The 27448-nt window shown below is 34.8% G+C and overlaps 2 protein-coding genes across 2 annotated transcripts in view; both read left to right on the top strand.

Annotated features, from left to right (window-relative positions):
* The first annotated feature begins 3582 nt into the window (after nt 1-3582).
* Nucleotides 3583-9966, top strand: LOC120069218 (lipid droplet phospholipase 1-like). Its single transcript, XM_039020956.1, has 11 exons — nt 3583-3980; nt 4707-4774; nt 5192-5262; nt 5364-5606; nt 7151-7314; nt 7407-7462; nt 7588-7640; nt 7764-7884; nt 8010-8107; nt 9252-9378; nt 9658-9966. The coding sequence occupies exons 1-10, from the start codon at nt 3844-3846 to the stop codon at nt 9321-9323; spliced, it is 1083 nt and encodes a 360-aa protein (XP_038876884.1). The 5' UTR covers nt 3583-3843; the 3' UTR covers nt 9324-9378; nt 9658-9966.
* An 836-nt stretch (nt 9967-10802) lies between these two features.
* LOC120091673 (ATP-dependent 6-phosphofructokinase 4, chloroplastic-like) overlaps nt 10803-27448 on the top strand; it is a 32472-nt gene continuing 15826 nt past the window's right edge. The window contains 14 exon segments of the mRNA XM_039049780.1: nt 10803-11191; nt 12273-12319; nt 12447-12484; nt 12597-12661; nt 12728-12865; nt 14097-14106; nt 14109-14254; nt 14377-14430; nt 14515-14583; nt 16730-16859; nt 16962-17002; nt 17736-17960; nt 18432-18480; nt 20153-20307. Coding sequence (XP_038905708.1) covers nt 10931-11191; nt 12273-12319; nt 12447-12484; nt 12597-12661; nt 12728-12865; nt 14097-14106; nt 14109-14254; nt 14377-14430; nt 14515-14583; nt 16730-16859; nt 16962-17002; nt 17736-17960; nt 18432-18480; nt 20153-20307 — 1428 coding nt within the window. The 5' untranslated portion in view covers nt 10803-10930.

Raw genomic sequence — 27448 nt, 5'->3', positions numbered from 1 at the left:
TGATGATTATGATATTTTACATGTTCAGTTGGCAAAAGATGTCATAAGACGGTTGACATCTACTGTCTCACACCTCCTCTTAGGTTAAAAAGGTAATCTAGGAGGGGATGTACCATGTTTCATGGAGTTAAACTTGTGTTTGTGTTCATTTCATGCGATGTGGTTCAATCTCTAGAACTTGATCATCTAATTCTCTCTCAACTGGATCCATATGTTTGATTTGAATCTTTATAACTTGAGCTTCAAGGAGTGGTTCAGTCTTCAGGAGTCAACAAGTCAATCTTTTTAGACTCTCTGTAAAATTGTTGACTTCCCACAAATGAAGAGAACTTATCTATTTATAGGGTTCTCCTGTGGGCTTTGTAGGTTTGGGTTTGGTTAGTCCATGGAACTTGCCCTTGGGCCCAACTAATTGGATTTAGACTTGACATTTAGATCCAATTAAGCCTATTTTTAGGCTCAATTAGAATTTAACCCAAATAATAATATCAAATTGAATCAAATTATTTGATTCAATTCAACGGTCATGATGAAAACATGTGGCATCATCAAGATTTTCCAATTTATATATTCAGTTTCAATTAAGGACACATGTTAATTTTTTATAAGTCCTAAATTAAATTATTTGTAAATTCTTCATTAATTTAGTAAATAACATGACGATTTGTGATTTGTCAAAAATTTCTCATTCAACAGTTTATTAAAATATATGTTTTTACATCATTTAATTAAAACTAAAATTACTAATGTTGAACTTAATTAATTATAAAAATGATCAAACATTAGATTATAATTAATATGACATTCATTCAATATATTAATTGGTTAATTTTGATTAATTAATAATTAATAATAATTTTACTTATAAATTACTTAATTTTCAAATATTTATTAGGGGTGTTCATGGATTGGGTTGGATGTGATTGAAAGACTTTTTAGATCCAACCCAATTGTTCGGGTTGTAAATTTCTTCCACCTAAATAACCCTTATTAAAAAAATGAACCCAACCCAACTCAACCCAACCATGAAATATTTGGATTGGGTTGGTTCGGGTTAATCGAGTCATTTACTTAAAATTTTGTTATAAAAACAAACAAAACATAAATGGATAAAAATCCAATTTAATTATTTTCATATATTAAATTAAGATTAACAACTCAATTTCAATTTATATAGTGAAAAAAGTGCAAAGAAACTAAGATTTGTTGAATAATAAATTATTAAAAAAATATTGGAATGAAATAAAACTAAAATCAATATATGTATGAATAATTGTGTTATAAGTAATAAAAAAAATTTAAAATTAATAATCAACTCGGGTTGGTTTGGGTTAGTTTTGATTATATTAGGTGAACCCATGAACCAACCCAACCCATAAAATTTCATTTATTTGAACCCAACCCAACCCAAATGAGTTAGATAACCCAACCCAAACCGCATGGGTTGGGTTGAATTGTTCAATTTTTTCGGGTCATCGAGTTTTTTAAACACCCATAATATTTATAATTAAAAATATTATTGCTTCTTAATTAATTTTCACTCTCTTACTTGAGTAACGAAGTTTGTGGGGGCAAATATCACATCAATATATAGATTTTTCTTTTTTCTATGGGCCATGTTTCTTCTCCGTAAATAAATTTATGGTTGATGTTATGTGAATGCCATACTCTTTTCTGTCATAAATTTGGTATCAACACTATGAAATAGAATTGTAGTGTGGTAGGCTTCACCTGGGTTGTCAATGAAAAAAAGAAATGAGAGATAAAAAATAGCAAATGAATCACAAAATTGTACTTTTATTTCATCAATTTAACTCTTCTTCATCGTTGACTTTATAATTATTCATAACCAATAAATATTGTGCGAGCCAAAATCTTTTATTTTACGTGACCGCCTCAAATTTATTTATTTATTTTGCTTGTTATGCTATTTCAAGGGTTAAGCTAACTAGACGTGAAGACTATTAATTTTTCTTTTTAGACAATATTCCTTTATTGATTACGCCTATTCATTTGAAATTATAATTTTTCTAAGCTCTCGAAATAACGCATCTTGTGAAGGAGCATCCATTTTGGTGGTCAATGCCCAAAAATTTGATTAAACTTTGAAAATTAATACCCAAAAATATGGGCAACTTTATTTATTATCTATAGTTTAGAAAAATTATACAGGTCTGAAATTTGAAATTTGTTTTAACTAGTGTCTGAATTTTAAAATTGACCAATTTAATCTTGATATTTAGAAAATACTCTATTTTAACTACTCTACAAATCGAGTCAATTAAATATTAATAGAAATGTTAGCAAGATTTTTTAAAAAATTATAATTAAAATGATAATTAGAAAACAATTTTGAAGAGAGAGGGGAGATGGTCATCCGTAGATGGATTAAAATAGAGCATTTTTTAAATGTTAGCGACTAATTAAATTGTGAACCAATTTGAAACAAACTTCAAACCTCGTGATCACAAGTAAAATTTTTCTTTTCTTTCTAGTTTTTTTAGAGATAAAAAAATGGGTAAAATTTATAGCATTTATTTGCATGGATGGTTTGAGATAACTAAGTAGGATAATTTGTCCACCAACAAAAAGAATAAGCATTTGACCCAATGAGATAATGCATATGTAACTGTATTTGATGTTAGGAAAACAATGCACATCCATTAAAGAAGTTTTATATATCTGTCGTGATTGAATTTATAGACGTACAAGATTTTATCATTTTATGTATCTAATTTTACCTTTAAAGTTTCTGTAATGATCGATTTTATAAATGAAATTAACAATAAGATCGCCTATCTAATTTTCCTCTTAATGAATAGAAGTAAAATATATATTTTAGAGTATCTTACTAAATCAATTTATATCACGTTTCATGTTTTCAAATTACTATTTTTCTTTTTTTTTTTTTTCTAATAAAGCGTTATTATGTGATCCATACAAAGTTTGAAAACTGCATTTTGATGTTTCTAATGCATTCAATTTTTAAAGTTACAATTTCAAAATACAAATTTATAAATACAATATTTCATATCACAAACTTCATTGTTTTTTTCTTCTAAAAAAACCTTTATTGGTTTTTTGTCAAATAAAAAACAATTTCCCTAAAAACTAATGTATTGTTTTTATAAAATGTACGATATTACACAATACTAATTACACAAATTTGTAAACATAGATTACATTAATAGTAATTAATAATAATTTGAATTCAACATAATATTTAGAGGTGAAAATATTTTGTAACCTTACATTTATAATATATTTGGGAGTGTTATAAAATAGTCAAATTCAATTTTTTTTTTTTTTTTTTTAATTTCAAAACTATTCACAATACTTTTAATCATTTATAATTGATTTTAATATATAAAAATAACATTAAAGCATATTAAAAAGTATTTTTGATAAAATCACTTTTACCATTTTTAAAATAAGAAAAAAAAAACTGATTTTAAAACTATTTCAAAATTATACTTAACAAAGGTCATATTTCAAAATCATCCCTGCCATTAATATACACGTTTAAAAAAAAAAGGAAAAAATTAGTGGGACGCCCAATAAAAAATTGAAACCGTTTGGTTCATCTCTCAATTAGTTTAATTCGCTTTCAAGTTTTATCTTTCTTCTCCGGCTCATCTCGCCACAGTCTCAACCAACTCTTTACTCCTCTTCCCTCTACATTCACCTTCTCGCTTTTTCTCTACAATTTCCCTGAAATTCACGCCATCTTCTGTACTTTTCACCCTTGATCTTGCGTTTTCCTTGGATTTTGGACTGTTTTTCCCCTTGTAAATGCTCGTTGTAATTGAGCTGATTTCGAGGAAGATTGCAAGCTGAATTTCTATGGAAAACGGCGTCTGTGACAACGGTGTGTGCTCCTCAGAGTCGGTTAACGGCGGCCAAGATGTCTGGAGCGCTAAGGAGAGTGATTCGCTATCCGCCGACCATCTTGTTGTTATGGTCAATGGCATAATGGGGAGGTCGGAGTTCTCTGCTCTATCTTTTTTTCCGTTCATAATGTTTCTCTATTTGCTAATTTTCACTATCCGAAAGATGCTAATCATCCGTTATGAATCTAATTCAACTGCATTTAGAGAGGATTTCCCCCTCTTTATTGCTAGTTTGTAACTTCGTATTCACATGAGCGTTTGATTAGATTATTTTGTTTCTTCGAATTTAAGAGTCTCCCATGAAATATCGCGCTGCTGTTGGATTTGGGCTTTATAATTCGTTTGGTGGTTTTCTAGTTTGGCGATTTATGTTCCAGGACTGATTGCTTGTTATTGGATCAAATTCTGAATGTACTTTTGAAGATATGCTTCCATTGCTAAGCTTATAACTGTTCCATCTGGATGAGAAATCAATAAAATATTTTGCACATACCACGTCAGCTTTGTATTATATTATCTTTTTGTCGGTTCTGTGCATTGCGATTTCTTTGGAATGTTGTATGTAGAGAATTCAGGTCATAATTGAGGGAAAGTTCTGTAAACAATTAAGCTGTTCTAGTGGGTAATGAGTTGGTTTCCTGAAAATGAAATATCTACATAGCGTTGCTTGAATTAAACTGCTCAGCCACTCGGGTGATGGCTGTTTTTAATCCTCTGTTTCGAGTTGACTGTCCACCTCACATTTTATCACAATTAAACCGTCTGCATAATTTCTGTCATTTGGTTATTCAAATTGTTTTGAACTTGTTTGTGCAGTTCCACAGATTGGCGGTATGCTGCAGAGCAATTTGTTAAAAGGCTTCCTGACAAGGTTTTCGTTCATTGTAAGTAGAATCAAGTACCACTTTCTGATCTTATGTTTGTAGAAACAAAGGCTTTACTGAATCAATGTAGAGAGGTACATGGGCTGGGTTGAGAATGTTATAGAATCAACTTGATTTTCTATCTAAGTGACCAAATTTTCTGTCTACATTGCCATAATAGATTCATAGTTAAGTGACTACTCGACTCGTTAGGTCATATTTTGTTAAATTGGAGACCTTCTCTCTCCCTTTTGTAGGTTTGTTTTTCTTTTATTGTAAGCGCTTCTATTCTTTCATTTTTTTTGAAGATAAAAGTCGATGTTTTATAAATAAAAGAAACAAAACAAGAACAAGAACACATAGCTTGAATGATAATAGTTATTTCCTTCTTTTCTTTACCTTTCTCATCTTCTCAATTTTAATCATTTTATTTTGTAGGTAGTGAGCGAAATGTGTCTAAATTGACGCTAGATGGCGTCGATGTGATGGGTGATCGATTGGCTGAAGAGGTCAGGTCTAGGCTTGACACTTTATCTGCTTACTAAATTGATTCCAGAGTTTCTTTCTGTTATTTGTACCCAAATCTGATGATTGTTTATGAACATTCTAGGTTCTTGAAGTGATTCAGCGAAAGCCCAATTTACGGAAGATCTCCTTTGTAGCACATTCTGTGGGAGGATTAGTGGCAAGGTATGCCATTGGAAAACTATATAGATCACCTGAGACTGAGGAATTAGAGGCGCCATCTACAAATGGACAACCGCAAGAGTCATCTGGTACAATAGGTGGTCTGGAGCCTGTGAACTTTGTCACTGTCGCCACACCACACCTTGGTTCAAGGGGTAATAAGCAGGTAACTAAATAATCTTTTCCTGCTCTTGCATTTGAGAGATCATTTATTTACTTAACTTTAGCATTCAGTGGTAAATTGTGCATTGTTTTCTGGATATGCAATTAACGAATTGGGTCTTTAAGTGCCTTAATAGTTGGCTTTGTATTTTAGAAGAAGTTGAAAACAGCCTGTTGGCGGCATTTGGAAAAGTAAAAGAGTTTAATTCCAGAATTGAAAGCTTTTGCAAATTCTTTAGGCATACTGTTACAGGAAGTTAATAACACCATGATTCGGGATTGTTATGACTCAACAAATCAACCCACGGTCTGATTTTTGTAACATTTGGAATATAGTTATAGCTATTCACATAAGCAAAAAAAGTTGTTTTCATTTCTTTTTTCTTTGTTCTTTTTTTTTCCCCATATATTTATTATGATGACATGCTTAATTCATGCTTCTCTCAAAATAAGAAATGAATTTTGTTTATTTTTCAATGGTTTGTTTCAATCAATGCCTTTTTTTGGTGTGTCTTTGTTTTTAGTTCCTGACAACTGTAGTCTTCTTTTCTGGTTTTTTTCCTTTTTTCTTATCCTTTTTTATTCATTTATCTTGCTTGGTTTTGCATTAAAAATGTATTCCAACTTGGAAAACTCTGTTTGCCACTTGGCAGGTTATTTTCAAGTAAAGGTTATCAGAAAAGAGAAACGCACATAAATGTATCAAATAAAGGCAGGATCTTGTTATTATGAAAAGTTATATTTGTTATTTTCTGAAAAGCAATTTGAAAGTTGAGATAAAAATTGTTTTCTAAACCGTTCCTTTATTTGAATACATTTTATCTACAACCCTCTCATACTTTGTTGGGGTAGGAGCCTTGAACAGTGGAGTGTCCTTTTGTTTTTTTAATATCAGATGTTCAGCATTTTGCAGGCTCTCTCTTTAAGTATTCTTTTATGGGAACTTCGAATGTTTTATTCCTCACACTTAAAAAAAAAAAAAAAAACAACAGTTCATTCAGGATTATTACATAAGTTGGATTGGGGGAAATCTTATGATTGATGATAATCATGCTAATTTATTAAGGTGGTTAGCTTCTTTCTCTTCTTCTCCTTTTGGGAGGGGATTTTGTTGGGTCTTTGGGCTATTTATTTTTCTACTCAGCAGTACCCATAGTGGTGATCATTCACGGTGTTCTACAACATCTGTTCTCTGATTTTGTCAATATCCGTTATGTTCTGATCTATTTTCTCGTCATGTTTATTAGCAATAAAAATAGTTATTTCCATAATCGGTGAATCTATCAAATTTTCACAACAGGCGAACAGTTATTGGAAATTTATTTATTACCCTCACATAATTGGTATGCTAAATGATGTAGCTTTAAAATTTAAAACCAAGGGAAGTGCCGTGACTCGTGATTATAACTTTTTCCAAGTATCTACCTATATTACAGTCATAATGATATTTTCATCAGCTTCTTTTTTAAGTTTCAGCTGTTGACATTTCAGTCAATATTCATTATCATCCTTTATTTAAGAGAGAACTTTTCATGTCTATCCTGCCAGGTACCATTTCTTTTTGGCCTAACTGCTATCGAGAAAATTGCGAGTTTGATTATCCATTGGATACTCAGAAGAACAGGTGAACACCTTTTTATGACTGATGATGATGGAGGAAAGCCTCCACTGGTTCAACGCATGATAGAAGATCAAGGCGAATACCACTTCATGTAAATATCGACACTGATATTCAATATGATCTTTTGGGTGGTAAAGTTCTTGGAGTTCCACAACAGCATAACAAAAATTTGTATCTATGCAGGTCTGCGTTGAAGTCTTTCAAACGCAGGGTTGTCTACTCTAATGTTGACTATGACCGTATCCTTTTTTCTATTTTTGCTGCCGTCTAGCCAATATCATTTCTATCAATATCAATTCTATCTAAGGTTGTAGATCAATGTTCAATTTTTTTTTTTCATTCTCCTTTACAAGATCTTGTAAAGATTTTGTTGGTTGGAGAACATCATCAATTAGACGTATAAATGAGCTGCCAAAGGTACTTCTCTCTACATTTGTAGTTTAACCACCTGATATTATTGTGACCAATTGATGAATTTGAAAATCATGATCACTAACCACTCCTTTTCCATATTATTTTTCAAAATTATTGGTTTATCAGTGGGAAGATGCGGTCAATGAAAAGTATCCTCATATTGTTTATGAAGAACGCTGCAAGGGTACTGATTCTGAGAAGAGTGAACCAACCTCAACAGAAGTTAGCTATCCTGAAAGGCTGGAAGGTTTGTTGTGTCTCACCTGTTGTGGAAGCTACATGCATTTCGGATTGTATGCCAATGTTGACAGCTAGATTTCAGGACCATGGTTGTCTAACATCCTTTATTTACTCATGGATTTTGTCTTTTAGAGGAGTTGGTGATGGGTCTATCTCGTCTGTCATGGGAAAAAGTAGATGTTAGCTTTCATAAATCAAGACAGAGGCTTGCAGCTCATAGCATCATTCAGGTAGCTCTCTCTCTCTCTCTCTTACACTCTTTCTAGCACTTCGAAACTCTAAACATGGATGCCATGATTCATTGAATATATTCTGATGGTCAATCTTATTAAAACCAAAACAACTAACACAGCCTCCATTCTTTACCATACGGCCGATCTTTGTCAAACGCAGTGGCTTAGTATTTCTATTTCATTGCTGTCTGATTTCCTTTTTCACTAATTTTTCACGTTTCAACTGATCATTTTACCTTGAATTACGTTAAAAAACTTTGAAATATTTTTTCTGATATATTACATATTGTCCACAATATAAAATTTTGCTAGTGTATTCTGTGTTATACTTGGTGCCAGGCATGACTAGAGTTGTATGTCATTTCTGATTTCAGAGATTGAAATTTGTTTTCCCTTGTGTCGTGGAAACGTTTCATGCCATTTGATAACATTTTAATTTTGGCCTTCTGTTGTTAAACATCGTGCTCTTTTGCCAGCATTTTTTCTTTGCCTGTAAGCCATTTTTCAAAATCATTTTTTAAATCATACCAATTTTTTTATCAATACTTGGATGCGTCTTGAGTTGTACATATCTTTTCATGTCTACCTCAATGGTACAGCAAAAAAAAAATTAAAAATATTTAAGGAAAAATAAAGAAAGAAGAGTCTGCTATGCATGTAGTAAATTACAGTTAAAGACAACTGTGTGGGCTGCAAAAGGATTAGTTCAGTCCAAGATGCACCTCATTCGGTGTTTTTTTAGTTTGATTAAGATTTTAAAAGTGTTTTTAAAAAGTGAAAGCTAAATAGATAATACATAGGTATGGTTAGATATAAGACTAAGTAATAGAAAACAAAGAACGAGATTTAAATCAAACAGGCATTGTCTCTTCTGAATGAGTGGCTATCCAAAGACTAGTAGAAAGAATAAAATGAACCGCTAGATGTAAAGAAAAAGCAGTTCGAAGTTTCAATCCTAGTTTAAGTTCTCCATTAGACTTGCTGTTTGGCGGCACTCGTCGGTCTCTCTAACTGGACATGCTTGGTTAGTGAGGTGATTAGTCCATTTCAGCTCCAATATTTTAACCCTATTCTGCTAGCTACAGGCATGCAATTTCTTACTTTCTAAGTATCTGTTAATCTTACTTTGTATCATCAACAGGTGAAAGATCACACCGCGCACATAGAAGGTGCTGATGTCATAGATCACATAATCGATCATTTTCAAACTTGATGACCGCTAACGACCACGAAACTAAATTACATATTACAAATATCGCTTATTCTGGGTAAGTTTTAAACTCTAATGACATTTTTCTTTAAATTATAATTCCACGATATCGAGGTGCAGAATTCAACTTTTTGATCTCTTGGTTTGAGATATGTAACTTAACTAATTGAACTTGAGATTGACAACGATAAATATGTATGTTAAAAATTACGGATTTAATTACAAAAAGCATAGTTACTAGACAGAGCATATCTCAACTAATTATATTCTCGAATAGAAAGTTAAAAGTTACTCCCCTAGAGATTTTTAACTCTTCCATTGGACTGCTTGCTTGCAGGTTGGAGATGCTTTTGCACTTGAGAAGACTCATTTTCCCATAACCTATGATTACAATTTAATGATGTCGCTTCATCCATTATGTTATAAATTGTACATGCATGGATATAGTAAAGTTATTTAGATAATCACAATAATTGTTGTAATAACTGTAGTAATATGATCGGTAATGCAAGAGGATGCTTGGACAGATAAAGTGGACGATGGATGTTTTGGATTAGAACCCGCTAAGTACGTGGTTACTTTGGAAGTATAAACTAATATTTCTGACAAAAGTTTATACTTACGTTAAACTTTGTTTATGCCAACATTTCATTGGTTTTTGCTTGCAATTTAATTTATCTTCTTGATAATACTCGTTAAAATATATGATTCTACTAACCACGGGACATTAAATGGTAATGCGTGACAACTAGTTTAGACATGATATCTTCAACCAAAGAGTTTGAAGTTCAAATCTCTACTTGAGTTAAATTCGAGAATGATAATAATATTAGTTATACATAACTTACCAATAAAAGGTATGATTTGAATGTTATGACGGTATGAGGGAATTATCTAAATATTTTATCGGTATGTGACTCTCAAATATATACATAATAATAATAAATTTACGACTGATGTTAACACTAAATAGTTGTAACTAATACATCTTGACCAATATTAATTAATCACATCATATCTCTTTCGAGATGGATTGTAGATGATTTAAACACCTATCTTGACAAAGAAATTCTAAAAAATCTTATTGGTAAATCAGTTACTAACATCGTGGCTAATTGGATGGAGGATTGAACAAGTAGTAGAATAGTGAACAGAGTGCTTTTTTAAACTATCCTATATCGAATTGTGTTTCTTGTGTGCTTTTTTAACCAAGCCAAAACATTCCCCAACAATAGAATAGTGAACAGAGTGGAACAAGAACAATACCGACAAAATTTATTCCAGATGAATCAATCTCAACTATTTTTGGATTTTTATAAGTTAAATACCAAATCAAGACGCACTTTTTCAGTTTTTCTGTGGAAGTAAAGATTAAACAGCGACACGTGTCACATTTTTTCAAAATCAACCACCACTATATTTAATTCGCTATCCAATCCCTCGCGGCAAAATTTTTGTTCTAAAAAAAAAAGAAATCCTATTTTAAATGCCAATGCTCTTTCTCCGATCCGACAGAAATGAACGCTTTCCCTTAAATTCACATATTTTTAATTAAAAAAATAAAAATAAATTATAATTCGACAATCCAACTTAACCCGCGCAGTTTTGCGATGAATTTTGGAGTTTCCACTTCCATGGACGTTGCAATCTCCACTCCGTCGCTTCACCTCTCCTTCAAGTCCACCGCTGCGATCTCATGTCAAGCTCCTAGAAGCCGGAATGCGTATTCCGCGAGCTTATTTTTCGGTTCCCGCCGGTTTGGGAGAAGGATCATCTCTGTCAAAGCTGACCAGTCTTCTTCCAGAGCCACGGACTACGATTTCATCATTGAAGACGTCCCTCACCTGACTGACTTTCTTCCCGACTTGCCGGTACTGCTCAAACGTTCATTACACAGTTTGTTGTACTACTTTTCTGGCTTACATGCTTAATCAGAGTGATATTATGCTCGTGTGTGTGCACATCATGTAAAACTGTCATGTCATTATGCTTTTGTATAACTCGAGCATACCTTTAATTCGATTTGCGCTAGGTTCGGATTTCTATATCGTGTTGTTTTGTTAATGTATTGGCTGTTTATGGCGTCTACGTTGTTTAGATTCTCAATTTCGTTCGAAACAGGCCCCGTTTTCTTGCTATGCCCTCATCTAGTTTATTTTTCACTCGCTCAAGGATTTTTTTCCTGCGTTATTTATGTATTACATTGATGTAGATAGGTTTTGAATACCTCAACATCGCTTATTTTCGAATGAACTATTCTGCAAACAAACTTTTGGTCGGAGTCCTTAGGAGGTTTCCGACTGTTTGTTCTGAAAACTTCATTACACTCTGGTGAAAATTTTATTGCATTCATAACCAGAGATTTGGAGACGCGAGGTGCTGGTAGATCGCATCCCCTGGAATTTGAATTATTTTATTTGGAATCTTGGCCTTGGAGTCATAATGTTATTTTTTCACGTCTGACATAGTTTGGACTTTGGTCACGGTATGTATGATGACTTTGATTGGTCATTAAGAAGAGCAGTTTGTCCATCATCTCATGTCAAGAAATTTATTGAAGTATGGAAATCGAAAATTTAAATTTCCTTATTCCCAAGCTATTTGCTTTTTTGGTTGTCTTAGACTCGAGTAAATGAACCATGTTCAAATTGAGACGCTGTGTGATTTGAAAATAGGAGTTATATGATTGCAGTTTAATTCGATAAAAATGGATTTTGATGTATTCCATTGGCATTGTCTATAACATTAAGGCTTACATGAATTTGATAAAGAACGCATTTGTTAGGTCTAGTTGGTTGACAATTGAAATTTTGAATGCATTTAAGTTGGGTAATAATAAAAAATTTATGGGTCGTGGCTATATAATTTTTTGTTATCATAGTGATTCCTTATTATCATGCATAAACCTCTAAAACCACTGATTTAAATTTATTACCCTCTGATTTTCTTTAGTCGTATCCAAATCCACTGAAAAACAGTCGGGCTTATGCAATTGTCAAGTAAGTGCGACAATAATGCTTTCAATTAGTCCTGTTATTACAATTTAACACATATCCTTGTCAAGTTTTCTGTTTTTATTTTGGAACCTCTTTTTGGTTATTATTTCTTAGGTTTGAATTATTTCAGGGAAACTTTTGTAAAGCCAGAAGATTGCACAAAAAGTAGGTGAACTATCTCTCTCTCTTGCAATTCATCATTATTTTTTCTTGTTATTTGAAAAAGCTTTTGATGGTATAATTACTAATGCAAAATCTTTGTTCATCATGCACTGGTTCCAGATTGTGGTTACAAAAGATAGCACTAGAGGAGTTCATTTTCGGCGAGCAGGTCCTCGTGAAAAGGTATCTCCTTATTCTGATCATGTTTGTCAAAACTTAAAAGGATGGACTGAGAACTTTGTGATGCAGGTTTATTTCAAGTCAGACGAGGTGCGTGCCTGTGTAGTAACATGTGGGGGATTGTGTCATGGGATTAACACAGTGGTTCGGGAGATTGTCTGTGGCTTGAACTATATGTATGGCGTTAATGATATGCTTGGAATTGAGGTATGAAAAATATTCTTGTTTACCTAACTTTTAATTTTTTTTTAACACAATTATTATCTTTCAATATAGTTTGTTATGACTTATTCCCCATGGATAGTATAAAGACTAGCAGATTAATTATTTTTGTTGATGATGTTATAGTTGTAATCCTTTTCCGACTCATGTAAATGTGGAAGTTTGAATTTATGAAATTATCTCAAAAGTTTCAGTTCGTCTTTTATCAAGTCCAATGACTCCAAACCTACAGTTTCATGATAATTCTTTTTGTTGATTGACGTGAAATTTGAATTTCCCCCTCTTGTAGAGGGTCTACTTCCATTTACGTGTGTGCCAGGCGTCACTACTAGATATGCATATTAAAATGACGAAAAGATTCCTTTCACTTAATGAAATAAGCTGCATGTGTACAAAGAAAGAATATGATAAGGGGCGAGGTTCAACGAACAAGTTCATTAAGATCCAAAGATCTCTAAACCTTGATTTTGCACCAATATTCCTTTTAAGCTTTTCGGTCTTTATTATCTTATTTCCAATTGGAGATCTCTATTGTAATCACCTATAGGTGCTTTCGGGTTTCCCCTTATTTCATTTATTCAATAAAATGTTTCTTATGTGAAAAAAAATCCCTAAACCTGAGTTGTCAACATACAGACAAGTAGGTGAGGCCACTCTTTGTAAATTTGATCTGGACTTTATTATCCTCACAGAGACCAAGTAGTTCATCTCTTAAATGGTGGTTAAAACTCTATGATGGAGCTCTGTAGATATTGTTTGGTCTGCTCTGGATGCATCTAGCTTTTTCTGTATATCTTCATTTTGTGGAAGGATAATTCGATTTTTGTTTCAAAAGTTGTGGAGGGGTCTTTCTCCCTTTTGGTGGCTTTTATCATGTATTATGCTTTTGTTGAATTTATGACAACTTTGATTTGGGCCCCCTCTCTCTCTCTCAATATTCTCTTCTATACATCTTGTTAACCTCTTGGGACTTGGATCACAAATATAAGATTACATACCAAACTAAACATAATCTGGTTGAATCAAAATCATAAGGTTCCAAAAATGTAGTACTTGTTCATGAAATCTACCAACATACTAAACACATAGTGATTTAGGACTAATATATAATGCTGTTCTCATCCCGTGAAATTGGGTTCATCAGTTGATTGACCGACTTGATATATTTATTTATTTTTGTTTTTAACATATCTGTTATTCTGTTTCATATCATCAGGGAGGATACAGAGGTTTTACTCAAAGAATACATTAAAGTTGACACCTAAAGTTGTCAACAATGTCCACAAACATGGTGGTACATTTCTTCGTACTTCACGAGGAGGTCATGATACAAATAAGATTGTTGATAACATTCAGGATCGTGGAATAAATCAGGTACAAGCAAAAAGGCTAGATGTTCATCTATTTCAGAGAAGAAGCGAGAGAGAAAAAAAGGGAAGAAGTAGAAGAAAACATTAGGAATGCTTAAAAAATTTTGACGTCTTCCTATGGTCTAGGTATATATCATTGGCGGTGATGGTACTCAAAGAGGAGCAGCTTTAATTTATCAGGTATTAATTCTTTCTATAATTTAACAATATTTTCTAACAATTCATTTGTTGAACTAAAGTAATGTTGCTTTTCTTCATCTAAAGGAAATTGCAAAACGTGGTCTTCAAGTTGCTGTTGCTGGGATCCACAAAACAATTGATAATGACATTGCTGTAAGTATTTTTCTGGACTTTCAGAATGTCTGAATAAATGTAAGAAACCTCTTCCGTTGTCAATATTATCATTATCTATTTTAGTCAAATATTCATTTTTGATGTAATATATGATTAATTCCTTTCCCTTTTTCATCACATGAGGAAAGTCAAGATCATCTTTACTTTTAAAACCTACCCATGGATGTCTATTCATTTGTAATTTCTGGTTTTGATGAAATTTATTTAAGTTATGCACTGCATAGTGTGTACTGAGCAAACTTGATCAATAATTTTTTCCTTAGTGTATAGACAATCCAAAGTATTGTTTTTGAAGGTCTCAATATATTAGGTATCCGGTTCACCTGCACATGAAATAAACACAAACACTCCCAAACAAGATACCCAACGCCCAGAAATCAGGGTATTTAGACTTGTCTGAGATATAAGATTGATATCAGTCCATAACATCACCAAAACAAGAGTCTCTAGCTCACAAATACACGATAACAAGTCAGAACAAGAAACAAGCAAAAGGAAAAGATATTCGGCAATTCGAGAGGCCGTCTCTCCTAAGAGTTCTCAGTCCCAAAAACATTCCCCCCCTTCTTCCCTTTTCAAAACCCTACAAATAACCCCTTTCACCGGTTCCCCCTTCGTACACTGCTCCTCTATGCACCTCCCGCCTCCAACAATTAATTCCTCTAGTGGTCCTCCTTCGCTGGTCCCCACCTTCCTTTCAGCTTCCACAATTCCTTTTTTGCCCCTCTTCCTCTCATACACTTTCATAATTGGAGGTCTCACACAGTACTCTTAAGCGAAGAAGGATACATCTAGATGGCAACAAAACTTTTCATATGGATCTTTATGCACTGTGTATATTTCTTGACTATAAGACTAGTACTTGGATAAATTTGTAGTTTGATCAAATGTTTCTTGTGATTTGAGTGCCTAGATATTTGCACACCTGAAGATTTTATCTTTAGTTCTATCAATGGATTTTTTTTTTTAAAAAAAGGGAAACGAAACTTTTCATTAATGAAATGAAAAGAGACCAATGCTCAAATCTCAATGAAACATAAGGAACAAAATGATCTCGAAAGCCACGGATCTGTAGATACACTCGGATATCTCAAGTAGGTTGAAACACCCATAGCACCCTAATCATATCCAAATACAAAATACATCTAATGAAGAGTTACAACTTATCATCTTGGGATGATTACATAGGAGAAATGAAAACATTCTAGTTTAGGCAAATATCCTGAATAGAATAGTCAATGAAAAATTTTGATTGAGAGCACCAAGAAGAAGCTAGTATACGGGTTGAGCCAAAACGATTTGGCCAATCATAAGACTTGTCATGAAAAACATGCTGATTGCGTCTGAACCAAATTTCTGAAATCAAGGGCTTAACTGCATTTGTCCATAAGAGTTGGGCTTTCCTCGATAGTAATGGGCCTACCAAGACATGAGAATTATAAATAGGACTTTGTGGATATAGTACACTTGCACATTAAGGAAAAGTTGGATGATAATGGAGAACTAGGACATTGTTTGGAATAGTAGTAGTAGGGAAACATTAGGATATTAGAAGTCCATAATAGTCCTTATTTTTGAAGGTCTTTCTTTGTGTTAGATGATGTAATATTAAATTTGTCATCACCCATCAACTTAAGCTTTTGGATCAATCAACAATTTAAAATGGTATTAGAGTAGATGGTCCCAGAGGTCTTGTGTTCAAACTCCTACAACGCTATTTCCTTTCCAATTAATATTGATTTCCACTTGTTGGGTCTTCCACATATTTCAAGCCCACAAGTGAGATGGAGTGTTAGATGATATAAAATTAAATTTACCTTCATCCATCAGCTTAAGCTTTTAGGCCAATCAATGATTTAACACTTTGCAAGATATTTGTCTAAATTGGGCTGTTACTTTTTTCTCTCTCTCTTGAGAGTTCCTATTTATAGTATTAGTCTCTTTTCATCTTTTCAATAAAGTTTCATCCATTGGGAGAGAAGTTAGCCTCTCAGATTCTTAGTACCTTCATAATTTTCTTGGTTTGTGTAACATACTTTTGCTCCTACCTCCCATTTCTCTAGATTTCCAGTCTCTGCCCCTTGTCGATTTGTTAAGCTTTTCTACCCCTGTTATGATGATTTAGGTGATAGACAAATCTTTTGGGTTTGATACTGCGGTTAAAGAAGCACAGAGGGCCATTAATGCTGCTCACGTTGAGGTTGAAAGTGTAGACAATGGAGTTGGAATCGTTAAACTTATGGGTCGATATAGCGGTATTTGTATTCAAATCTTTTCAATGATAATATCACTTTTTCCTTATATTTAACACCAATATTTTCCCCCACATTTTTGTGTTTTATGCTTTCTTATGGCAGGTTTTATTGCCACAATTGCAACTTTGGCAAGTAGAGACGTGGTGAGACTTCCTTCCGTCTTATTTATTCAATTTGTGTGAAATTCTGTATTTTCGTTCCACTATTGTTTTTTATGTAGTGATTCAGTCGATGACTTTCTGCGAAAATTGTTGTTAATCATAAAAACATAAACCTTGTCAGGGGAGGATTAATTTTAGAATTACTTAATGAAAAGGTCCAGAATTTACAACTAATATGTGGCTACTAATTGTGAGATTTAAAGATATCGATAATTAACCGTCTTTCGGATCTGAGGTCAAATAAAATTTTTAATGACTCTTACAAAGATGAGAAGTACCTCACTTTGCGAGCAGGAACATAACTCTAGTATTTGGCATGAGTGTGTAATATCTGGATCTAGTTTTTTTGTTTTCCCCGATAAGATATCTGTATCTAGTTTTAAAAAACATTTCTTGAATGTGACGTAGGCTAGTGATATTTTCTCCTCTCTGTTTCCCTATTTGTTGGCATCAGACTCTTCTGGCTTTATTTCTGTGAAATGTGAATCATTGGTAACAAGTACCATATTCTATTTTATATTCAGTTGTACTCCCCGTGTGTTTTTTTGTCTATGCTCACTTCAATGAAGTGTCTTTTTACCTAAAAAATTCAGTTGGTTCTTTAAAAATAAAAGTTGACGTGGAATGTGTTTAATTATTGTAATTTTAGATTTCTCCGTAAATTAATCTCAAATTTTTGTTTAGTAGCTATGTTGATAGCTATGAAATGTGGCAGGATTGTTGTTTGATTCCAGAATCACCATTCTACTTGGAAGGGACAGGAGGGCTCTTTGAATTTGTAGAACAGCGGCTTAAAGAGAATGGGCATATTGTTATTGTGTTAGCAGAAGGAGCAGGACAGAATTATATAGCACAGGACATGCATGCAGTTGAGGAGAAAGATGCGTCAGGAAGTAGATTGCTACTAGATGTTGGGCCGTGGTTATCTCAAAAGATTAAGGTGTGAGAAGCTTAGACATTTTCTTGATTATTTCGTGTTATATCAATCCTCATTTAAAATGGAATTCTTTTTCCATCGTCAAGAAGTCCTACATAGGTGACTCATGATCGTGATTTAAGAATTCCTAGTCTTGCCAAAGAACTTTGTCAGTATTATTATTTTTTCTTTTTTGAAAAGGATATGAGATTTTTCATAAGTAAACGAAAAGAGACTGATGCTCAAAATATATTTAAGTGCTAAAATGTAAAATATAAACTTTTCTAGCATTTCACTGAATTTTCAAAAGAAAAATATATTTTGACAGTAGTGTGTGCATACTACAATTGCAAATATCGAAATAGCAGCCTTTTCTTTTTTTCCTAATTGTTTATATTGTAGTTCCTTTTTATACGCCAATTTTTTTTAGGGATACCAGTTTTTAGTTCCATGTTGCTAATATTTTCCACCTATTGATAAATCAATCTCTTACAGGATCATTTTACTAAGGTTCAGAAGATGGCAATTAATATGAAATACATAGGTATGTCCCAAAACTTGTTCATGGCTTTCTTATCTTCCATTTGTAACGAATAGTTTTCCCTTCTATTTGGCTTTGCGGGAGCTCCTTGGAACTTAATGTACTTTGGGAACTAAGGTCATTTTTCACAGAATTGAAAGCTATATTTTGGTTTTTGGTTTTTGCTTTTGGAAAGTGCTGTGAAAATTGGAGTGATCTGTTTTTATGAAGTTGGTTGTCTACTCATGCCGCCTTATGTCAGTTTGAACTTCTAAAGTGAGGTTGCATCTTCCATTTCATAAAATGATCTGTAGTCATTAAGGGGGCATTTGGGTAAGGAGTGGAGTTGTGAAGTATGGAGAGTTATGAATTGTTGGGCCCACAATGTAAGGAGTTAATAAGGTATAAAATTAATGTATTTTAGTAGTAGGGCCCATAAACTCCATGGGACAAACAAAGAGTGGTGTTTACAACTCCCCTCCCCTCAACTCCTTGCCCCAAACACCCCCTAAGAGTCCCAATGAGGACTTGAGTGTTGGCTTGTTTGTGCTAATAGTACTATTGTTTGACAATCTGCGACATAATAGGGTTTATTTAAAAGTTATTGTTTTAAGTATTACCCGAGATCTTGGTTTGGCATAGGAAAGATTGGTGCTTATTTCCACAATGTTCTGACTTTTAAGGTGAATCGGGGAAATAGGATTTGTTTTTGGAAGGATAAATGGCCAGGAAATTCTGCCCTAGCCTCGACCTTTCCAGATCTGTTTAGTCTGTTTTTGAAGCAAGATGCAACTATTGTGGGTTGTTGGAAGGAGGAAAACTACTGGGATATTGGCTTAAAATAGTCTCTTGGATTGGGAGCTTCCTAGTTGTATAAGGCTGGTGGAAACGATTGATGTTATCCGAATGGAGGTGGAAAAGGTGAAGCAATTTGTTCTATTGAACAATCAAGGGTCTCCACCGCAAAGTCGGCTTTTTTCAAACCGACTGAAACTGTCCCCTCCCTCGAAGTCCCCTTTAATTGATGCTATTTGAAAGAGTGGTGCTCCTAAGAAGGCGAAAGGCTTCCCTTGTTGCTTGCCCAAAAGAAACATAAACAATAAACACTCGCGACTTGCTTCAAAGTAAATGCGTAAATAGGGAGATTTCTCCTTCAGTTTGTTTGTTGTGTATCAAAAACAGTGATTCTCTTGATCTGTTTATTCACTGTCCTTTTGCTTCGTGGGCATGATGTTAAGTAAATTTCATTCATCCGTGTATTTTCCTAAGAAAATTGGAAATTGGTTAATAGAGGCTTTGTGGAGTTGGAATATGAGAAACAAGGGAAAAGTTTTGGGTCTATGGCTGTTCGGGCGATTTTATGAAATTTATGGCCAAAATTAATCAGTGAACATTTGAGGAAAAGACATTTTTTATTTTTTTATAGTAATACACGGTTCTTATTTTTGTGGTGGTGCATGCACCAAAAATTCTTTTATAATTACTACTTGTCTACGATTCAATAAGCTTTTATTTAGCTTTTGTGGGAGGGGGTTCTCTCTTCCCCTTGCCCGCCTTGTGTATTAGATACCTCAAGTTTCTTATTAAGAAAAAAGAATTTACCCAAGAACTATTTATACTTATTGGTAGGGAGTCTGCTTATTGCTTTATTGCAATGTCGTATCTTTACTATTAGTTTCTAATCCTTCCATTGCAGATCCTACATATATGATTCGAGCTATCCCCAGTAATGCCTCGGATAATGTATATTGCACTCTTCTTGCTCAGAGTGCTGTCCATGGTGCCATGGCTGGATACACTGGGTTTACTGTTGGACCCGTAAATAGCAGACATGCTTATATTCCAATTGCTGTAAGAAACTTCTTTCTTCGCACCAAGTTTTTGAGTTCTTTGAGTGATGTGTCATTTTCAGCTTATCCATTCATAGTTTTTCTGTCAGCTAAAATTCTCTTAACCCCTCAAATGCTCCTTGGATTAGAACTTGTTACTATTAAGTATCACTGACCTTACAAAAATTTCTTCGCTATGAATGTAGCCGGAACATTTGATGTAGGGCATCTTATACATTAGCGAGGACTAAAGCCTATATGTATAATCAGACTATTCTCTTGGCCAGCAGCGCTGAAATTGTTTCTTATTCAAAAACCTATATGCATAAATTGTATTTTCTTAAACATTTACTTAGTATTTAACTTTAATCATTGCAATTGATGAAAGTGCACATTTCTGCTCATAAGTTAAAAATTAAGATCAATATTGTATTAGTTGGTAACCAAATACAAACTAGGCAACTGTCTGAGAGGTTCTCGTCTTTCCTATCTTTTTGAATACTCACCAGAAGCTTGGTACAATCACTCATCATGCATCTTTTCTTTCCATCTATATGTACATGTCTAACTCTAACGCACATTGCCCTTTTATATTTCCTCGACCAACCATCTTGTGAGTATCTATTCATCCTCTTCTCACATTTACGCTTCTGCCATTGCTTTTCCTTTCATAATTGTACTCTGGGTCCATCAATACCCTACCTGTTAGTTAATCATCATGGGTTGGCCTAATGGTAAAAAAAAGGAGACATAGTCTCAATAAATGGCTAAGAGGTCAAGGTTCAATCCATGATGGCCACCTACCTAGGAATTAATTAATTTCTCATGAGTTTCCTCAACACTCAAATGTGATAGGATCAGGTGGGGTGTCCCATGAGATCAGTTGAGGTGCGTGTAAGTTGGTCCGAACCCTTATGGATATAAAAAAAAAAAAAAAAACTACCTGTCAGTTACTAACTTGCTACCTTATCCTTCCATTGGACAAGGACTTGAGGATCCCTGTCATTGTTCTCAGCTCATGAACCCCTAGCACTGAATTGGATGTCCTTAAAATAAATCTGCTGTGAACTGGTTCAAAGGGTAAAAGTGGGCTGAGTGCTGCCACGTTCTTTATTTAGCTGAGAACGTGGAAGATGGATTGAACAACCCCTCTGGTAAGTTTAAACTGTACGCCACCTTTTCCACCATTCATGATTTGCAATGGCCATGGAACAGTGATTGAGCCCTCAAATCTCACGTTCACTACATTCAATAGTCGTGCTCTAGCCAAGTGAAGGTTCTTTCAGCATTACATCACGCTCTGTCAATAGTTGATCTATGCTAATAACAATAGAAGAATCCGGAGTATTTTGCAGGATGGGTGGAGGATCTTTGCCATATTTTAGAAATAAGAGGTGGAGTGAGAGGCAGAGAAATGAGAGGTGTTGTACTAAAAGATCATGGAAGCTGTCTAACCAAGAGTTGGCTCAAGTACAGGTACAATGGTCTTGACATGTTTAAGGCATTGGAAGGTGTTCTTAACTTGGAGCTTGTGCACAGCCATTGTTCTATAATTGTTGAGTGGGGATCAAGCAATTGAACCGTAGTTGGTCTTAGACTTTTAATAACCCTGGATCTCTAAAATGTCCTTTTTTTTTAGGTTAGAGGCAAATTTATCATAGCTCCATATTGTTGTCATTTTGTGCCAAGGTATTCTTAGCATTGGTGGGCAAATTGGCCAAATGCTGGGCATGTGACTTCAACATATATCATCGTGAAAGATTGAAAAGTTGACGGCCATATTAATTAACAACAAAATCTTAGTGGGAGATTTTTTTTTAATATTTAAAATAATTATTAAATAAAAAAAATTAAATTTTAAATAATAATTTATTTTATTAAAAAAAAGAAAAAAAAAAATACCCTTTTAGTGCCTGAGTTTTTAAGAATGGGTGCGTTTGGTACCTAATGTTTCAAATTAGCCATTCTAATCCCTGCGTTTTCAAGAATAGGTTTAAAAGGTCCCTCCCTCAATTAATAAATCTATTAAATTTAAATATAAATTAATTAAACATATGATGTGTCAAGATGAGTTGGAAAAAATATTTATTTTTTAATATTTTTGACTTCTCTCTCTTCTTTCTCTTTTCTTTCTTCTTCTTCTCTCATCTCTCTTCTCTCCATCTTCATGTCTCTTTGTCCTTTTCTCAATGGAAGAAGATGATGAAATTTGTCCACTTCCCTCTCTTCTTTCTCTCACAAGAAGTAGAACCTTATCACAAGGCTTCTTACCAATACTAACTACTATGAATCATAAATTCTGGCACGAATATGAACCCTTGAAATTCAAAAGCAACCTAACGAAGCTTTCAAGAACTAAGAAAATCTCATATTTTTGTTGAAAGGAAAATTCTCCCGATTTCAATACCTAAACACATCTTCAGAATCCTGAAACAATATAAATCTATGTGACTACACACCAATTTACCTCAAGTCTCTAATCCTCCAATTAGATATGCCCTAGTCTACACAAATAAATGGTTGCAATTCATTGTTGCTTCCTTCTGTTTGCCCTATTGCTCTTCTCTTTCTTTGTGACTATATTTTTTATTTATTTTAATTTTGTTTGCCCTAATTTTTCATATGCCCTAATCCTCCAATTAGATTTGCCTTAATGTTGGCTCTGTGATTTGTTTTCACATAGTATTTGTGTTTGTATTGTTCTTTTGAATCTTTGATCCATACATGCTCTCCTTTCTATTCATTTTCTTGTGAGAGAAAGAAGAGAGAGAAGCGAGCAAATTTCATCATTTTCTTCAAGTGAAAAAAATGACAGATAAAAAGATACGGAGATGGAGAAGAGAGGATAAGAGAGAGGAGAGAAGAGAGAAGAGAGAAGAAGAGGAAAGAGGACAGAAAGAAGAGAGAAGTGGAAAATATTAAAAAAATATATTTGTTTTCAACTCATCTTGCCACATCATATTTTTAATTAATTTTATATTTAAATTTAATACATATATTAGTTGAGGGACTTTTTAAACCTATTCTTGAAAACTCGGGGACTAAAATGGTTAATTTGTAACATTAGGGACCAAACACACCTATTATTAAAAACTCAGGGACCAAAAGGGTGTTTTCCTTTTTTTTTTAAAAAAAATTATAATTAATAATTATATTAAGTCTACTTTTAAGGAGCCCCACAAAAAATCAGGAGAGTAAATGCTCTCTCCTCTCTCCTCCCTTCCCTCCTCCCTGACCAAGCCCTCCGGCACCGCCTTCCTTTTCCGACCAGCTACACATAGCCCCCCGCCCCTCCCTTTCCCGGCCGACTCCCCTCCGTCCCTCTTCCCGTCTTCTTTCCCTCGTAGCCTTTCTCCTGCCTCCTTAGCTCGTTAGCCTTGCCCTCGTCACGATGGAACTAAAATGTTGTCGCATTTCAGACCATTTATTTTGTATGTGGCAGGTGAAGAATGGATTCTGGGTGGAAGACATGAAGAGAGGTCAGAAAACGTTCCTCTTTTCGGCCTCAGCGCATTGGTTACACGACAGTCTCTGTCGACTTTTGAGTGGTCCAACCTTCGAATTCTTTCTACTAAAGAAAGAGTAGACCAGGGCTTTATCCGGTTAGCAAAATTTCGAAGCAAGGATCAGTGGTACGTTGAATGTGCCGTCTGGCCCTCATCAGGAGGAAGGAAGAACATTCATATACCTATGGTGATGGTGAGACAGGCTGGTAGGATTTCAAGGAAATGGTGAGTTCATCTATTTCAGATCCCTTAACAACCGGTAGGTATTCGATCAGTAAGCAAGGACCCATAGCAAGAAGTTTCTCAGAAGTGGTGAAGGGCAAAAAGTTCTCCAACGTTTCATTACCAGAGCCTTTAGTACAAAAATCTTTCATATCACAACCTCAGCCCTCTGCTCCAAGCAAGAGAAAATAGAGCAAGCTCTGTTTCTAGGTACAAAAGGACTACGATGTCCTCCAAGAAGACTTCCATAACTTATGGCTAGTGTCAAGGTTATTTGTTCATAATGAATGGAAGGAAATAGCACAAGTCTTGAGAGGGTTTTTCAATTCTAATGTCTCTTAAATCCCCTTTATGCAGACACAACACTAATCAGAGTTGAACAAGAGGACTTAGCAAATTTGATCGATTTTCATGGTAAGTGGCAACAATTTGGTTCTTTTCACTTATTATTTGAGAAATGGAACTCGAAAAAGCATGGTAGACCAACAGTCATGAAAGGATTCGGGGGGTGGATATCCATAAAAAATCTCCCCCTCAACTTTTGGAGCATAAACACTTTTGTAACCATTGGAGCTTACTTTGGCGGTTTGGAAAGTATAGCGGCAGAGACTCTCAATCTCACTAACTGTCAGGAAGCCAAAATCAAAGTCAAAGGAAATTTGTGTGGTTACGTACCGGCGACTATTGAAGTTAAGCATGAAAGTCTTGGCAGTGTTTTTTTTTTAATTTTGGTGAGATTCAATGTTTAAAGCCACCTGATACCAGTTTTAGAGATCTATCCATTGAAGATTTTTCAAATCCTTTAGATATATTTCGTTTAAATCAAGTTTTGAAGGATGAAGGTGTCGATACAATTGCTATACATTCAGAATGGTCCTTTTTTACTTCCCCTCAGTCGATTCTAGGTTACTCGAGGGATCCAAAAGCCTCATTAGAAAATGTTTTTCAGCCGGCATACCAGCCGGAGAAGATCCCCCAGTCAAACAGAGTAGAAGAAGGTGAAATGGCATCAAAAGTCTTCTGCAAAGTGAGCGGGAACTGCCCAGAGAAAAGCGAGGAGTCGCATTTATTGAGGAAAAAGATGTTCTCAGCCGATCTAGGAATTATTAAAGGCTCCTCCAATATTCTCGAAAAAAAAGAAGGGGAAAGGTCACGGTTATCCCAAAAAAGTATTAGCCCTTTAGCTGCCCTTTCGACTTACCAAAAAGAAGTTATTATGCAAGGAGCACTCGAAGAGGCGTAGGGAAGTGAGCGGGGTGGTACTGATAAGCTGCTCTCCAATAACTCAGGAGAAACTGAAGAGTCTCAGGAGATAGGGCAGGACAGCTGTTCATCAAAGGGTCCCACAGGAAGCCCTCTGTTTTAATTTAGCAAAAGAAAATCCAAGTTGTCACTCAAGGAAGTCCCCTGCTTGCTCATCTCCTCACCAAAATCAATTATATGCTTGGGAACATTTTCCTAAATTCTTTATTAGGAAAAGAACCTCCTTCAACAACAAATGGATAGGATTTAATGATAATGCCACAAAGGAAGTAAGTACCCTCGTTCCAGTAGAGCAGCCCCTGGCGTTTTCGGGATTTTCCTTATCAACATTGATTGACAACAATCTGGACTTGCTAGAGGTTAGTTGCACGAAAATCCAACTTCCCTCTCCTCCTTCAAGGAAAGCTTTCCCCCTTCCACCACCTAAGCAGTTCAAGCACACCAACTTCACCATCCCGGATTCGAGTAACACCTTTACAAGGGGTTTACTTGCTCCCCACCTAATTCAAAAAAGTTAGAAGTCTCAGAGTTGGTATCACCCTTCAGTGCAAGTAGGCAGAATTGGAAGTCCTAAGGCCAGACTCTGTTCAGGTTGAAAGTAAACAAGACTCTGCCCTCGGTCTGGACCTGCAGGCTCTCTTCTCCTTCAAAGATAAGGAATTTCCCTTGAAGCATTATCCTTCTTGCCCCCTGCCCTTGCAGACACCAGAAATCCTAGATCACTTAACATCCATTGTTACGGATTGTGGTTTTATTTTGGCTTGAATTTCCCCTTTCCTGACAGCCTCCTCTCACTTTATATTTATTTTTATTTTATTACAACTACTTTCATTGAGAAAAAAAAAGAAAGAATATAAGGGCAACAAAAAATAAGCCCTCAAAAACCCCTCTAAAGGAAGGGTTTCCACCTAAACTAAGTATGATACTACCTAGAGGATGATTACAAAAAAGTTTTCGAAACCAAAATTCAAAGAGAAACATGAAACCTCACCAAGGACCAAACATTACCATGGTCCCTCTCCACACCTCCAAACACTTTGTTGGTCCTCTCCCCCAAATATCCCACAATAAAACACACACCTTAGCAAATCATAAAACCTATCTTTCCTCTTTAAAAGGCAGAGGGAGAAGGAACTCCTGGCGAGCTAACTTATGATCGAACTCCTTGAAAGATCGTACAGTTCCCGACTTTCTTGTGTGGTCAGGGAGTTCTGTGTCGTTTTCTTTTGGCTTGCGTCGTCATTTATCCAATAGGGAAATGATAGAGGTTGCATCTCTTATTTCGTTGTTGGATGGGTGCAATTTTTTTGGGAGGGTAGAAGGGATGTTCAGATTTGGAAGCTTAGTCCTAGTGAAGGCTTTTCTTGTAAATCTTTTTTTAGAGTGTTGTTGGATCCCTATCTTGTTAGTGAGTCGGTCTTTGAAGTGGTTTGGAGGATTAAGATACCAAAGAAAATTGAGTTCTTTACCTGGCAGTTTAATGTCCCAAAAAATAAAATCCAAAATAACACATTAATTCTTTTGGGACTCTTGGATTTCTACACGCCTTTGTAAATTCCCTTATCCAAAGGGGTAGAAGAGTTTAAATACTTGGAGAAGGATTTAACTAAATACCTACCAGAAGACTCTAGAGCCCAGACTCGAGACTCTGTATTTTCGTCGACCCTTTTGCTGTCAGTTGAGACAAAAGCTACTGGAGTTCATTGAGCTCTTCATCTTTGAGCTGCCTTCTGAGTAATGAACTCCAAGAATTCGTATTAAAATCCCAGTGATCATATATACTACCTTTAAGAAGCTTGGCCACATGGAAAATTCTTGGAAAACTCTCCTGAAAAGAGGAACCTGAACACCAAACATCAGTCCAGATATAAATATTCCTACCATCTCCAAGTTTAAAATGTGATAAGGATCCAAACGTGTCCCAAAGCTTTGAGATGCCAATCCAAGGACTACTCAAACTCAATCCATGCTTACCGGATGTATGCCAATTGTGAGGATCTGAACCATGAATGCTTTTAACCACCCTACTCCAAAGGGAATCTTGCTCGTTGATGAATCTCCAATTCCAGTTGAAAAGAAGAGCCGTATTTCTGTTTTTTAAATTTCTCACTCCAATGCCACAATCCTGAACAACCTTTGTACCAATTTCCCACCTTACTGAGCTTACTGCCT

This window comes from Benincasa hispida, chromosome 1 (assembly GCF_009727055.1).
Source record: "Benincasa hispida cultivar B227 chromosome 1, ASM972705v1, whole genome shotgun sequence".
Taxonomy (NCBI): Eukaryota; Viridiplantae; Streptophyta; class Magnoliopsida; order Cucurbitales; family Cucurbitaceae; genus Benincasa; species Benincasa hispida.
This window is presented reverse-complemented; position numbering and strand designations above follow the sequence as displayed.